Here is a 15,157-nt window from a genome sequence, read left to right on the forward strand (position 1 = left end):
TAATTAATAGAAGGAAATTGGACAAGTTTTATCCAAAAACTCACAAATCATTACGATAAAAATAAAAAGGGATTTCCTCTGCTTCCCTGCATTTCGCCACATTTTATTGGTGCATAGCAAAGGAAGGATTGTTTCTTTGGAACCAAGGCGTGACAACTTTGTAGTGGTGGAGAGAAACCGTGGGTCAGCATCCTGAGGCATAAATACTCGGGGGTCTCTCATACCTGTTCCAAAGATCAGCTCCCTGCACTGATGCCTCAAATATGTGGGAATGCTATATTTAAAGCCTTCATTCACCTACGTGATGGCTTCTCGTACAAGGTTGGAAATGGGGAGTTTTCCTTTTGGTTTGATATGTGGCTAGATGTGGGTTCGGTTGGTTCACAGGTTGATGTTGTTCACATCAGTGACTCCGAGTTGAAAGTACAAGACTTGTGGCAAAATAGCTACCGGAACTTTATAAACCTGATGACAATGCTTCCAGAATGTGTCAAACACCTTTCTACGCTATGAACGTCACATTTCTAATACTCCCATCCGTGGCTGCTGCAACCAGGGGGAGGACAGTGTTTTGCATTGCCTGCGGGATTGTCACTTTGCTAGAATCATACGGACAAATATGGGACTAGTAATTAGTAAATGCTCATGGGTTTTGGAACATAAATGTTGTGGAATGGTTTAGATAGATGGTTTCTTCTAATGATTCTTTCCTTTTTCTTTTGGGTATTTGGTGGATCTAGAGGCGTAGAAACACCATTGCTTATTATGAGGAGAATTATGTAGGTGATAATTGGCTCATGAGGCAAATTCATCTTTTTAATAAGGATCTTCGTGCAATGCTTGGGTCAAGCAAGCTGTCAATCTTAGAAAAGAGCTCACTATCTCATGGTGCAGGCCTGATGAAGGGAAGATTAATTTTGGAGACCTCATTACGGATAATGAAGGGAAGTGGCCTGTGGGTTTTTCGGGCTCTGGAGGAATTGACACTAACCTGCTTCCATAGCTTCTGGCTATTAAACATGGGTTAGTTCTAGCTTGGAACCAAGGCTATATGAAGATCATCTGCAATTTAGACTCCATAAATGTCTTGAGACTAATTCATGAAGGAAATTTGTATATAAAAAAAATCCACCTCTAGAATTAAGTGTTCTTTTTGTAGTTTGGATGGGCACTAAATATCATAGAGGAGATTAATTTTTGTTTCTTTTGTTTTCACCGTACCATAAAAAAAAAAAAGGCTAAATTTCGTAAACAACCACAAATGCCAAAGTTTCCGTTTCCATTCCCACATCGTCTTTCTTCATTACAAAAAATAGTTTCCAAAACTAAAAACATCCTTCTGTTCGTTCGTATATATATAGATAGATTCTTCTGCTCACTCATATCTTTCGCTGGCTGTTCGTTTCCTTTCCTTTCCTTTTTGCCATTTCCATTTCCATTTCCTTTTTTCCTTTCTTATCTCTCCTCCTTGCTTTCTTCAGCAAATATATCACATCTCTCTCTCGCAAGTATTTCTTCATTAGCGATTTCTCAATATATAAAAGTTTATTTTGTTTTTGGTCATTGTTTTCATAATCACCCATTGTCTTCTTATAGAAACCAGTTTTCTTTCATGCAAAATACCTTTGTCTTGTAATTTATAGCTGTTCAATACTGAGCCCAAATATTACACACCATGTTATTTGAACTCAGTAGTTGTCAAACTGGGTTTCCTTGAAACCACTGCTTATGATCAGTGAAGAGAACTTTCCTAGAGATCTAAGGTAAGGTTCTTTCTTTCTTCTCCTCAAGGCAAGATCAGGAATATATGCAGATGGAGCCAATGAAGTCAAAGATTAGAGGGATTTTTACTCAGGGGAATAAGGAGGACTCTTTTGTTGGCAGAGGCACTATGAATATTGTTGACGAATGGGAAATTAGGCCAGGAGGAATGTTAGTTCAAAAGAGAACTACTGCTGATTCCAATCACAATTCTGTTCCTGTTTCCACTATTAAAGTTAGAGTCAAATATGGCTCTTCATGTCATGAGATTAGTATCAGTTCACAAGCAAGCTTTGGTAATTTGATAATTCTTAATTAAACCTCCATGTCTTTGTTTAACTGATGATGCTTTGACTTCAAATTCTTTGAATGATGGAGATTAAAGGAGTTGGTTTTTGGGCTGCAGGGGAACTGAAGAAAATGCTAGCACAACACACAGGAGTGCACCATGAGGATCAAAAGCTGATATACAAGAAGAAGGAGAGAAACTCCAAGGCGTATTTAGATACCGCAGGAGTCAAAGATGGATCCAAAATTGTGTTAACTGAGGACATTACCAGCCGCCAAAGGCGGTGTCTTGAGATGCTTAAAACTGCTAAAATAAAAAAGGGTTCAAAGTCATTGCAACAGATCACCGTGGATGTTGACCGACTTGGCGAAAAGGCAAGTAAATTTTACCTGAAAACATACATGGTTGCCTCTGGCAGAAATCAGATTTAAGTTTCTGATAAGAGCAAAATTGTTCTTATTGCGATTTGGTAGGTGACATCCTTGGAAACAACTTCTAAAGGAGGAAAAATTGCAGAGAAAGATGTGGATGAATTGACTGCGATGTTGATGGAAAAATTAGTAGCATTGGATGGAATTTTTGTTGAGGGAGACTTGAAGTTGCAGAAGAGAATGCAGGTATTATGCAACTTCTAATTGGTCAACTAGCATATTTTCACTTCCAGTAATGTTCAAGTTTTTGCCTTCCTTTGTCTTTCTTGAAGGAAAGGAGAGTTCAACAGTACATTGAAACTCTTGATAAGCTGAAGTTAAACTATTCTACTGCTGATAGCAATGGAGGAAAAATCCCATTGCAGGAACAAGATAATTCAATGGGTAAAATGCCAATACCAAAGCAAAGGCCAATTCAAAGCGAAGGACGCAAAATCCCATTGCAGCCACAAGATAATTCAATAGGCACAACGCCAATAGCAATGCAAAAGCAGTCAATTCAAAGAAATGGAGGCAAAATCCCATTACAGAAACTCGAAAATTCAACTGGGAAAATGCCAATACCAAGGCAGAAAGAGTCAGTTCAATCCAAGCAGCAGAATGCTACAATGCAAATGCCAACACAGCAGCAGCGACCAATATTGAGGCATTCTGAGTCTTTTGTGGTGACAACAACATGGGAAACTTTTGATTAAGCTGCGGAGCTAATGTTTCTGCGAGTTCTAAGCTGAATTGGGAACAGTTAAAAGAAAAAAACGGTTAGCGATGCGTGGCTCTCCATTCTTAGATGTTGTCAGTCTCTCTGGTTCCTTTACTCATTCTTGCTGTTTTAGGTTTATGATCTGTTTTTTTTTTTTAAATAAACTAAATTGGCTCTTTGCAAATTGTATATAACATATAGCAAAATATGGTGCATAGCAAAGGAAGGATTGTTTTTTATGCACTACAACATGTTATAAGAGTAGTTAGAAACTGGGGCAAGTAGAATTATATTTTCATGTATTTGTTGCAGAGACTGGTTGCTGTTGACTCAATCCAGGGACCACAGACCAACCAATCTCGTGTTCATACTCCATAGCCTATACTCGTTGGTAATTAACAGAGAAAGAAATAATCCTTGTGTCTTGGGACCATTGCCCCAATCAATCCCTCTTTATCCAGTCATTTATTGCCTCTAGCATCTTATAAATATACGGTACTGGTCGGTGGAGAAGTAGATTATTTCCGATCTGGATCGTAAAATTCTTTGTTTCTACATGCGGGGAGGGGGGGGGGGGGGGGGGAAGAGACTAGGGGGATAATCTTTTTGTAATAACAAGGTTAAACTAATCATTCCAAAATGATAGAAAGGTAGACTTGACTTCGGAAGGCAGGATATATGGTAGAGTATTGGAAACAGGTAGAGTGGTTTAATCATTTCGAAGCCACCATGTTCAAGTGTTTAATATAAAATTTTAATAACCCATATTAAGTTACTCCTGAAAAAATCTCCATCACAGCCGTCCTCTCTGTTGCTGAGATAAATAAATAAATAAATAAATAACACACACACACACACACATATAGGTTTAGGAAACTATTGGCTTGACATGATGGGAATACCAGAGAATTCAAAGACATTCATGTGCATTTATTTTTACAGTCTCTTCCAATAAGAGTAGGGTTTACTGAAGTTTGGTGAGGTGACATCATGTCAAATGTTACTCGTCAGAGAAAAATCTATTTTCATGCTCAGTGATTATGAAGACTTTTAGTAAATAGTTCAACCATAATTGTACTTCTAATGCCAGCCAGTTGTTAATAATGGTGTATTAGTTTTTTTAAAATTTTTTGAAAATTTTGATTTTTTTTAAATTAATTATTTTTGAGTGATTTAATATTGTTTTAATGTGTTTATGTAAATTAAATTTTAAAAAAAATATTTTTTTAATATATTTTTTTTAAAAAAATACTTTAAAAAACAATTATTATTAATTATATTCCTGTACCGGAATGGATGTTAGAAAAGGTGACAAAAGGGCTGTCTATTTTGTTATATTTTTATTTTCCCAGAAGTTTTTGTTATTAAACATGTAATCATGCTTATAGTTAAGCAAATAAGGGATGAAAAAAAGAAGGAAAGGAAAAAGAAAAGAGGCTCCATGGTCACTTGAGTGGATTGCAAAACATCCATGAAGAACTGAAGGAGTCGATCAGATCGAGAGAATACGAGGGATGATAATTGCAAATACTAAGGAGTTCTTTTCATGTGATGCCTAAAGAGTATTTGCCGACTCAAGGTTCTCTCAAACACGTCTGAATACTCCCAGTTAATTAGCTTTGGAGTAAAGAAAAAAGAAGGGGCCATGCTTATTCCGTCTTTTCTTTGTTCTTCCTTTCATTTTCCTTGCGGACAAATCCATCTGATGCCATCGGAATTCTCTTCTGTATGATGGGGCGTGCTTACATTTCCCAACTTTATTTCATGCCAAGAGGGGAAAGCAAATACTTTGCTTTTTCACAAGTCTTGCCGTGACTGACCCTTGGGAAATGGGCCTGTTGTGAACTGGAAAGGAGGATGCTAGATGGTACCCCAAGAAAGAAAGTCGCAAATTTCCTTCCTCGACAAACACTGATATTAAATCTAGATGTTGATATGTTAGACTTATTTAGCAGTCGGTAGTCACAAGCTCAGATCTAAGAATCGGATTGGAGACTGGAGAGGAGGCCAATGCCGATTATTTTTGTCTATACCAAGTGTGGGCATAGGCAATTCTGGTCCACAACTTGTATTTGGTGATTATGTTATTGCTTTCTTGAGCTCTCCATGGCATTATCAATTCATTTTATCTTCTACTTTATAGCATTTTCCCTCTCTCCTTTCTTTAATTGGCAATGGCAAGATTTTCCAAAGTGAAAATTCTATGCCTCACTTTTCTTTTCCTTTTTCCCTTTTTCTTTTCCAAACCCTCCTCAGCCTATTGTCTTACTTGCAAGAACAATAAATGGTTTAGTAAGATTAGATGGTACATTATAGATTAGTTTATTGATATTAACAGGAGGAGAAATGTTCTTCCAGATTGAGTCTTGGTACATGAGGTTTTCCAAATCTTGTTTACATGGATTTTCATATTTTTAATGTCATTCCAATTGAAGACAGTGAGAGTGAAGCTCTAATGAGGCATGTTGCAAACTATCAAGTAAAATACTAAACATTATTGTGAGTTTTTCATTATAGTTATCTATAATAAAATGTATCTAGGGTTATAGTGAAATTAACATTTTACCTTTTATTTTTTAATTTTTAAAGCTTTATTTGAGGGATAAAATGTTCTTTATATGCGATTAATTTGTTATTTTTATTTTTTTAGGAGCAATACCGTCTACTATTACCATATTGCTTCTAGAGAATAAACAATTAGAATATTTATTTTTATTTCATTGTTTCTGATAAAAATTTTCTATCATATTTTTTGCTGGTAAATAATAATTCCGTCGGTTTTCTCTTTTTTTTTCATTTCATTTTTTCTAGTAGTGAGATTTATAGAACGTTCTCTTCTCTTAATTTTATACGATGCTTAATTCCTCTGATACGATCATGCAAATAAAAAAGAGCTTCACATGATCATGATAACAACATCTGCGTACCTCCAATGAACAACTTACATCATATGGGACCAAGCAGACATGCAAAAAGGGTAGCCATTATCAAGCTTTATGGTTAATAAGACATAGCATAAATGGGAGCTTTTATTACAAGTTGGACTCGCATGGACGCAGAAACAATTTTGATGATGCTTACACGAGAACAAATCGTCTTTTTGTTAGTGAAAGCACATGGTAGGCGCAACTTACATGAAGATGATAAATCTAATTCTACATCCAACCATTTCTTCTCAATGATGATCGATTCATTCTGTCAGTGTATATTTCCACAGCCCGTGAGAAAAACTATAATCGAAATTAGGAATTCAAAGGGACATTTCCTCACCAACCATTAGAGTATGGCCCGTCTTGATGACTCCTCTTAGACTTGCTTTGGATGTCGCACTGGCTACGGCTTATCATATTAAGTTGGCCCTTTGAAATCTGGATATGGGCCTGTGGAACAGGTTATGACTTGTGAAATTAAGAACCCCATAACCTCTCGAGTTGCCTCCCAACCCAAGCCTGAAGTGAAAGACCTTCTCTTCTTTTCTCTTTGAAAAAGAAAAAGAAAACAACAAGGCTCAAACCCTTTCATGCTCATGGTTTTCGTACAAATTAAATCTTGTCACTTAATGTTTCTTTCGTGGGAGCCGTTAAATTTCCTGCTGAGATCGATTAAAGCGATGATCAGTTCATGGTATATGTTCTGTTTTGATTATCTTTGCTATGCATGTGCAAAGTCCACATTGACTATGTGCCACTCCAGTATTTTGTTCAGAAATTGAACTCTAACCACAAATATGTTAATCTGTACGGATCCGAAATTGATTAATATACAAATGGGTTAGTCATTTAAATAATTGATGGAGTGTTTACGAGCATGATAGTGTTTTTTATTTCAAAGTATGATGAACATGTAAATGGGTCAGTTATCTAAACATCTATCTAGATAGCTAGTGATTGTTGTATATGTCTGGCTAGCTATAAGAATATTACTTGCATGTTGAAGATTTTAGACACTATGTACAAGCAAATAATAGATGCATGATTAAATGAATAAACAAGAAGATATTACAAGAAATCATAACTCCACTATTTGATCATGGCTGCATTGTCAATAAGAATCATTGTTACATGGGATTACCAATCATGATTTCATAAACAATTGAAGGCCAAATCCTCGTCACATCCCTCGACTTCCTTCCTTCTATACCTAGCGCTGGTCACCTAGGATAAACAAACAACAATATATTACACACATGGCCCATAAGCATGCAGTGGTCAGACACTCTGGTCGAGTTGACTTTAATGTGGGAGAGTGATGGGGTTACACAATAGGTGATCATGTCATGTGGCTTGCTAGGACGGCCGAACATCCCTCATGTCTGACATCCAAGTGTTACAGGCAGGGGCGCATGATCCATCCATTTGGTATTATATATATGCGTGCACATAAACAAACCTACGCACAGATTTGGCATATTGTTAGGCAGATCGTATCTCTCTTTCAACTTACGATCTCTTCGTTTGAGTATCTCCTTGGGTTTGAAGGAGATGTGTATATCTTAGAGGGACATTATCCAAGGATCCTAGGAGTCCATTGCCTTCCATGATTTCTGAGGCCAAAGAAAACCTATTGAGCGGGCTAGCTCATGTCGTTGTTTTGTTTCAAACCACTATTAAGGATCCCATCCTCGTCGGGTTCGCAATTTTGCATGCCTATGAATTTTGTTCAAAATTTCAACATTATTTTTATTATTGGATTGATCGTTCTTTCATTCATTCATTTCTGCAATACATATGCAATGGCAGTGAGATTACTTAAAACTACGTGTATTATTAATGTCTATATATATATATAGTCAAAACTAATCCCAAAAAACAAAAGAACAGTCACAATTTATATAACTCTATAATGGGCTTGATTTATTCCCTTGTATAATACAGGGAAAAAAAATAATCTCTGATCTAATTATTCCCCTAATGAGATTGGATTTGGGTTAGTTAACCTTTCATATGATACCACATTGTTTGCGAACTCCTTGGAATATTTTAGTTAAATCGACCCATTAAAATGGTGCAAAGGTAATTAGTTTTCCTTCATATATTGAGTTGGAGCACTAGCTAGGGGCTTGACGCACTTGAGGTCTAGCTGCTGTGGTCAATCGTGTGACTTGTTCCGCTCCCGTCCCGGGTTTGACCCTCTATGTGCACGCCTGTCACCCCCGCGGTGCCTTACCTGCTCCTGGGCTTGCAGGATGTCCAGTGGGTCGTGGGGAATAGTCGTGGTGCGCGTAAGCTGGCCCGGACACCCCACGTAAATAAAAAAAAAAGAAGAAAAGACATCACAATTAATTATTTTTTAGCAATATCAATTTAACATCAAATCATGTGATTTGCATGTAATATTTAAAAGGAGAAACAACACCACAAGGAGATTTAGATTTCTTTTGTTATTATAATGTCAGCGTCTCTCAACGTTCAAAAACACTAATCAGTTTTTTAAATTTTGATTCATATATTGTTTTTTTTTATCTAATTGAAATAAAACTAGTTTATCCATTATTTTTGGTGCGTCGTTGCACGTGCTGGTAATGGGTAGAGGTGCATCGATTACCATGCTAGGTGCACAACTCGTTCCTCTTCCTTCATGTATGGGTAATGTCATCCACCGTTGATTGTGAAGGGAGATTGAAGCCATCTAAGTTTTGGTTTATTCTTAATTTCTTTTGCTCTTTATCGATTTAGTTTTCTCTCTCTTTCTTTGTTTTTTTTAATCGTTTCTACTGATGTGAAGGGAAGAGAGATGATGGTCAGAGATGTATGGTACGGCTGTTGTGAGTTGATCGATTGGAGAAATAAAGGGATGAGAGAATAGGTTGTTGTTGTAGAAGAAAATGATTTTTAGGGAAGAAAAGAGGTAACAACAGCCATAAATGTTGGTGGGTGTGGTCGTCGTGTCAATGTCCATGGTCCGGTGGTTGTGTGGATGCTATCTCGATGTGGTGGACAGTCAATATTGGAATCGAAGATGGTGGGGATGGCATGGTGGTGGTTTGAATTTGTATGGAGGAGAGAGAGATTTTTTTAAAATAATTCATTCTTTTTTTTTCTATTTCTTTTTTTCTCTCTTTCTTCCAAAAACTTTTCCGTGGCAAATTTTTCTCTCCAGAAAATTCTCGATTTTTTTTCCCTTTTCTTTCACTCCATATTGGGGATCAAAGCAGTTAACATGCCAGAACCTTGTACTCTGGTTGATGGGTCTACTTTGCTTTTGGAAGAATCAGAAGGTTAAGATAACTGGCACATACTGTGGACTTAATTGAGATAGATAGATAGATAGAGAGAGAGAGAGAGAGAGAGAGAGAGAGAGAGAGAGAGAGAGAGATGGCTAGGGGTACATGGATTTGAAAGAGGCGAGCTAGGGACGTTTAAATGGAGAGGTATAGGAGTTATGAGTTGCTGGGGACACCTATGGACATGGTGATCTTTTTAAGACAGAGAAAGAAAAAACAAAAATAGAATGGAAAGAAAAGATATTTGAGTTCCAAGCTCTAACCGTGTCTTGAAAACCTTTCCAGATGGCCTTTATAACCGACCACGATGTTCGGACAGTAATCCCAAAAGGATGTTCGGATTCTGGAGAGATTTTGCGGTGGAAACTTAGAGGTGTGGCCAATGGAGTACAGGTGGCAAATATTTACGAGAAGCAGGAACTCCTTAATTTCTTAATTAATAATGCTTTTCATAAGGCATGAAGAACGTTTTCGTGCAGTGGATGGATGAGGATAGACTAGGATTGTTATATAAACCGGTCCCATTCTGGAATTCAAGGGCTTGGCTTTTGTACTGTCCTTTAATGAGCCATATCAGAGCCTGTTGTGGGAAAATGTCTTCGAAAAAACTTAGAAAAAAATATTATTTTAATGCTCAAATAAGAAAATCTAATATAAATTGAAGGCAGATTAACATTAATGCAATTCTTGCATAGAAAAGTACTAAAAATGAAAATTATGGTCCAGAATTAATAAAACAAATAAAATGCCCTACAAAGTCTAGAAAAAAAACAGGAAATAAACTTTAACATAAAAAAAACTCGCCACAACCCAGAAGTACGAACCAAAAACAAAAATGATATTGATCTGCATAAGAAACTAAGCAGATGCAATATCTTTGGCCTTGCTCGTTTCAAACTTAGCATCATCTTCATCAAAATACTTGCTCCAATGAGGATGATTCCGCCACACAATGGTCATTTCTTCAATTGGGACTCCTTTGGTCTCAGGTAGCAGTTTGTATATGAAGATACTCATGATCACCACACAAACTGCAAAGCAAATGAACAAACCGAACTTCAAGTGACAAAGCATTGCCGTGAAGATTTGTGCAATGACAAAGGTGAAGATCATGTTTACAGCAACATTGATACTCTGAGCAGCTGAACGGACTTCTAATGGGAAGATTTCACTAGGCACTAGCCAACCTAGAGGTCCCCAAGACCAAGCAAAGCCCGCAACATAAACACATATGAAGGCTACCACGGCACCAGCGTAGGTACCGGAAATCACACCTGGGTTCCCACTCACTCCAAACTTCATAGCAATGGCAATTGTTATCACAACCTACAAAAAGAAAGAAAAGGACAGGAAAAAATAGCAGACATTGCAAGTCACATGAACATAATGTAAAAGCAAAGAATTGTGTAAAGATCAATGAAAACTAGTGTATATGCGTTGTTGAAAAAAAGATGAGAGCTAGTGACCAACCTGGCAAATGAGCATTTGGGTACCACCCATGAGGAAAAGCTTTCTCCTCCCCAACTTATCCACCGTAAAAATCGAAACAAAAGTTGCAACCATATTAACGAAACCAGTAATCAGAGAAGATAAAAGAGAAGCATTGCTCCCAAAACCAATGGTTTTGAACAAAACAGGAGCATAAAACACGATGACGTTCATGCCGGTGAGCTGTTGAAACATGGGAATGCAGAATGCAAACACAAGCTGAGGCCTATATTTCCTCTTAAATATGTTTAACCAAGCATGTTTCACCAATTTTGCTTTCTCACTGGCCTCGACAAGATCATTGAACTCCTCATCGACATTATCAACATCGCGGAGTTTAAGAAGTAGATCTTTAGCTCTTTCATAATTGCCTCGCTCTATCTCGGAATTCGGCGTATCAGGAAGAAAGCATGATCCTAAAAGAATTATTAGACCAGGAACTATAGCGCCACCCAAACTCAAGCGCCATGCCATATCTCCTCCAATCAACCTCGCAAAGGCATAGTTCAAAGAATTGGCAATGAGAATACCAATTGTAATAAACAATTGGAACATCATGTTGAGAGCACCTCGATACTTATAGGGAGCCACTTCAGAGAGATAAATTGGAACTGACTGTAATACAAGGAGAAAAATATTAAGAAAGAAAAATTAAAAAAGAAAGAAAAGAAAAGAAAACTCAAGGCATATGTACACATTAAATAAACACAAGATTTAAAAATTCTTTAATTTCTTTTCCAGAATTCGGTCAGTTTAAGAACTGCCAGAATCACAAAACAAAAGTTCTATCGTGAATAAGGACATTGACAATTTAGGAAAAAAAGAAGAAGAAGAATATATTTCCTTACAATCAAACTCTAAAGGAAAACATTGTATACATATATATAAGCGGTTAGATTCAATCTAGCATTGAGAGTAAAATACCATTTAGTGAGTGTTTTTCATGAAAAAGATAATTGTAAATATAATAGCAAAAAAAGAAGATTGATTCTTGAAGAGAACAGTGTACCTGATTGGCACATCCAATGCCAAAACCAAGTAATAACCGACCAACAATAAGCATGACGACATTCTTGGCTAAGCCATTAACGATAGCACCAGCTGCAAAAAGTAAGCCACTGGTCATCATCGTAGGTCTCCGTCCATACGTCCTAGTCGCCATAGATGCTCCTATGGACGAAACAAGGGCGGCCAGGTATAGAGACGAAGTAAACAACGTCAATATCTGGCTATCAAACTTGCAGTATTGATCATCTGACGGCTTGACTGAGGATTCCTTCTGGTAAACATCAGGAAAGAAGTCCTTCAAGAAAACATCCATAGATGTTACACCACCTGTAAAAAGAAATATATTATTCAGGTTTGCTGTCACCTTAAACGATGTAAACATAAACTACACTAGTACGAAATTAAGTACATATTTCACAGATTCTCAAAAACAAGTGATACGATTATTACATCTTCAAAAAGAAACTAATTAATTATACATTATTACGTACCTGAAATACCAAGATCATAACCAAAAATCAGACCTCCTGTTGCTGCAAAAAGGCACGTGAAGAACACCCTGAAAGTAAACTTTCCAGGGTATTCCTTTCCACCAGATGTTGGAGCGAAAGCCCCTCCAGCCATCTCTTTCTTTCTTTCTCTTTGTTTCTTTTGTGTATGATTGGTGAGATTCGTAAGCCAATCAATGGGAAGAGGGAGTATTGGAGTGCTATATGAAATTATATTTATAGAGGATATATATTTATATATATAGTGATCCTGATTTAACTGTATCTCTACCACTCGCAAATCCAAACGGAAATATTGTACTTGATTTATCCAAGATTTAAATGATAGCATTATCTGTATCTCTAAAATATCTCAACAAATTTATACATATTTCTATCCAGCGTGCATGTAGAGTTGTTATTGAAATCAACTTGATGTGAGATTTGTAAGTTAGAATTTGATTAGGGTGGAAATTCAGTTCAAAAGATAGAATTTCAACCGAGTCTTTCTCCAATATTTTAACATCTTCGCGCGAGAAATACTACTACTGTGAATCATAAATCACGTATTAGCTGGATCGTTGATTTATCTTATCACTATATGTATTAATTAAATTATTTATCTTATGTAAGAAAATCTTATCATTAATATTATCCAGCACGCAACATTTTATTTTTTTTAAATCTTGACGGACATAGAAGTTCGATGCTTGCTTGCTGCTTGGCTTCTTAGTTTTGGAACAGCTCTGCTAATTTTGCTTCTCGAAACCCTATCGGAAATACGATTCATAAAACTTTAGGGACACGACATAAGAATATAATGGAAAGGAGAGTAAGGTTAACAAGTGAGAACTGAGAGGAGGCCCGCCCATTGAGGCGGTGCTCCGTTATACTATTCCCATTATTTTTTAATAATTAATTACCAAGTCTTTCCTTTATTAATAATCTCTCAATCAATTTTATCTTCATTATATTTGAGGTCATTGCAAACATAGAGACGAATGCTTATATGTTTTTTTTTCTTCTAAATTCCGTACTTCCTTCCAAGTGTAGTATTCAACAATACATCCATGTACGTATGATTTGATTCGATCATGATAGTCTTTTTATTTGTAAATAATTAAGTCTTTTTAGAATGATAATATTTTTTTGTGATAAAGTTGTATAAATATTATAATAATTGATATAATAACATTTATTTGTAGTATTTTTATTGTATACGGGAATGTATCGAATTTGATTCCCATTAAATCAAGATGATTATTTTAAATTTTATTTCATACAATAACGAATGCTAAAGTTTATTCAAAAACATATTAACAATATGAATTATTTTTTAATTAGCTTAAGATGCATTGGATAATAAAACTATCCAATCTACACTCACCTATTCACCAATTAATATTTGTTTGCTATTTATCAATTGAAATGAATTAGAAAAGCAAATAAAAAACAAAATAATTTTGCAATATACATATATATATTCTAGATGCATATTCGATTTAATTTTTTTTTATATGCATATATATATATAGAAATTAGAAGAGTATATAAATTTTTTTCTTTTATTTAAATATCACAAGCGAGATTCAAAGATAGGATTAGTTTGGTATAAAAAGAGCACATCAACTCGTAATAAAAGAGGAGATCACTTGCTCCTTGAATAATGTTTTTCACAAAATTCAATCTGATATATTAAATTAAGAAGTATGATATATATATATATATATATATATATATATATATATATATATATATATATATATGGACTTTCAATTGCTTTAAATACATATTATAAGAAGTTTTGATTCAATTTATAATTTTTTTTCACTTTTACCTCTATTTCTTTTCTAAAGCATGCCTAGAGAGTCCCAGGCAAATTGACTATATTTTTTGTTGGATAAAAAATACGAAGAACGACAAATTAAATGATACAGTAAAAAAAGAAGCCGTGTATGGCATTGAATATGCGAGTGATAAAATATTATATAAATAAGAAATATATTTTAATTTTTTGTTCCTCTCTAGCTCCTTTCTTAATTTGATATTTCAATTTCTTAAGAATATATGTGACTTCATCTCGAACACCTTTATGAAATGCATAGGCATACTTGGGTTCAAGTGCCTTTTATTTCAATAAATCTTATTGTCTTTCTGTTTTCTTAATTATTTCAGGAGATGTATTTTTAAGTTCTATCACCAAGTATATTTTTTTATTTATTTTTGTTTTGTTGGATAATTGTTCTTTCCTTGGTAAGTTAACTTTTTGACACCCTATTGAAATTTCGAATAGTATCAATTTCTTGCTTCATTTTCATAATTTTTTTCTAATAGGTATTAGCTTTATATATATATATATATATATATATATATATATATATATATATTATTTGCTGTTGTCAATTTTTTTAAAATTACGCCCACGAATCAACCTATTGGACTTTCTGCTCCTTTTCTTTTTGGTTATAAATCATTAACATTAATCAAGATTTAATAAAATATAAACCAACTTGTCTAATAAGATCAATAATCAAAAGATATTTAGATTGAAAACGGTGGAATCGCGGAGAAAAAAAGGACCCACAAAAAAAGTCTGGGCCGGCTAGCAGTTCCTTGACATGCGAAGCTACCAAAACGTTTTACATTTTAAGATTTTTAATTTGGTTCTCGAAGTAACATGAGTGGAACTCGTTACTCTAAAAATGAATATATATAACCTTTTTTTTCTTACAAATATGGATTGCGTTTGTATCGATGCTATTTAAAAAA

General features: G+C 35.2%; 2 protein-coding genes across 2 annotated transcripts; one reads left to right on the forward strand and one right to left on the reverse strand.

Annotated features, from left to right (window-relative positions):
• Positions 1–1,286: 1,286 nt before the first annotated feature.
• Positions 1,287–3,483, forward strand: LOC7478072 (BAG family molecular chaperone regulator 2). Its single transcript, XM_024608532.2, has 4 exons — positions 1,287–2,057; positions 2,168–2,424; positions 2,524–2,667; positions 2,754–3,483. The coding sequence occupies exons 1-4, from the start codon at positions 1,808–1,810 to the stop codon at positions 3,174–3,176; spliced, it is 1,074 nt and encodes a 357-aa protein (XP_024464300.1). The 5' UTR covers positions 1,287–1,807; the 3' UTR covers positions 3,177–3,483.
• Positions 3,484–10,073: 6,590 nt separating this feature from the next.
• On the reverse strand, positions 10,074–12,638 carry LOC7478073 (sugar transport protein 12). Its single transcript, XM_002299527.4, has 4 exons — positions 12,392–12,638; positions 11,902–12,227; positions 10,875–11,507; positions 10,074–10,730 (listed from the first exon to the last, which is right to left on the reverse strand). Exons 1-4 carry the CDS (start codon positions 12,522–12,524, stop codon positions 10,263–10,265), a joined length of 1,560 nt encoding a protein of 519 aa, XP_002299563.2. The 5' UTR covers positions 12,525–12,638; the 3' UTR covers positions 10,074–10,262.
• Between the last annotated feature and the right edge of the window lie 2,519 nt (positions 12,639–15,157).

The sequence above is a fragment of the Populus trichocarpa genome, chromosome 1, assembly GCF_000002775.5.
Source record: "Populus trichocarpa isolate Nisqually-1 chromosome 1, P.trichocarpa_v4.1, whole genome shotgun sequence".
Lineage (NCBI taxonomy): Eukaryota > Viridiplantae > Streptophyta > Magnoliopsida > Malpighiales > Salicaceae > Populus > Populus trichocarpa.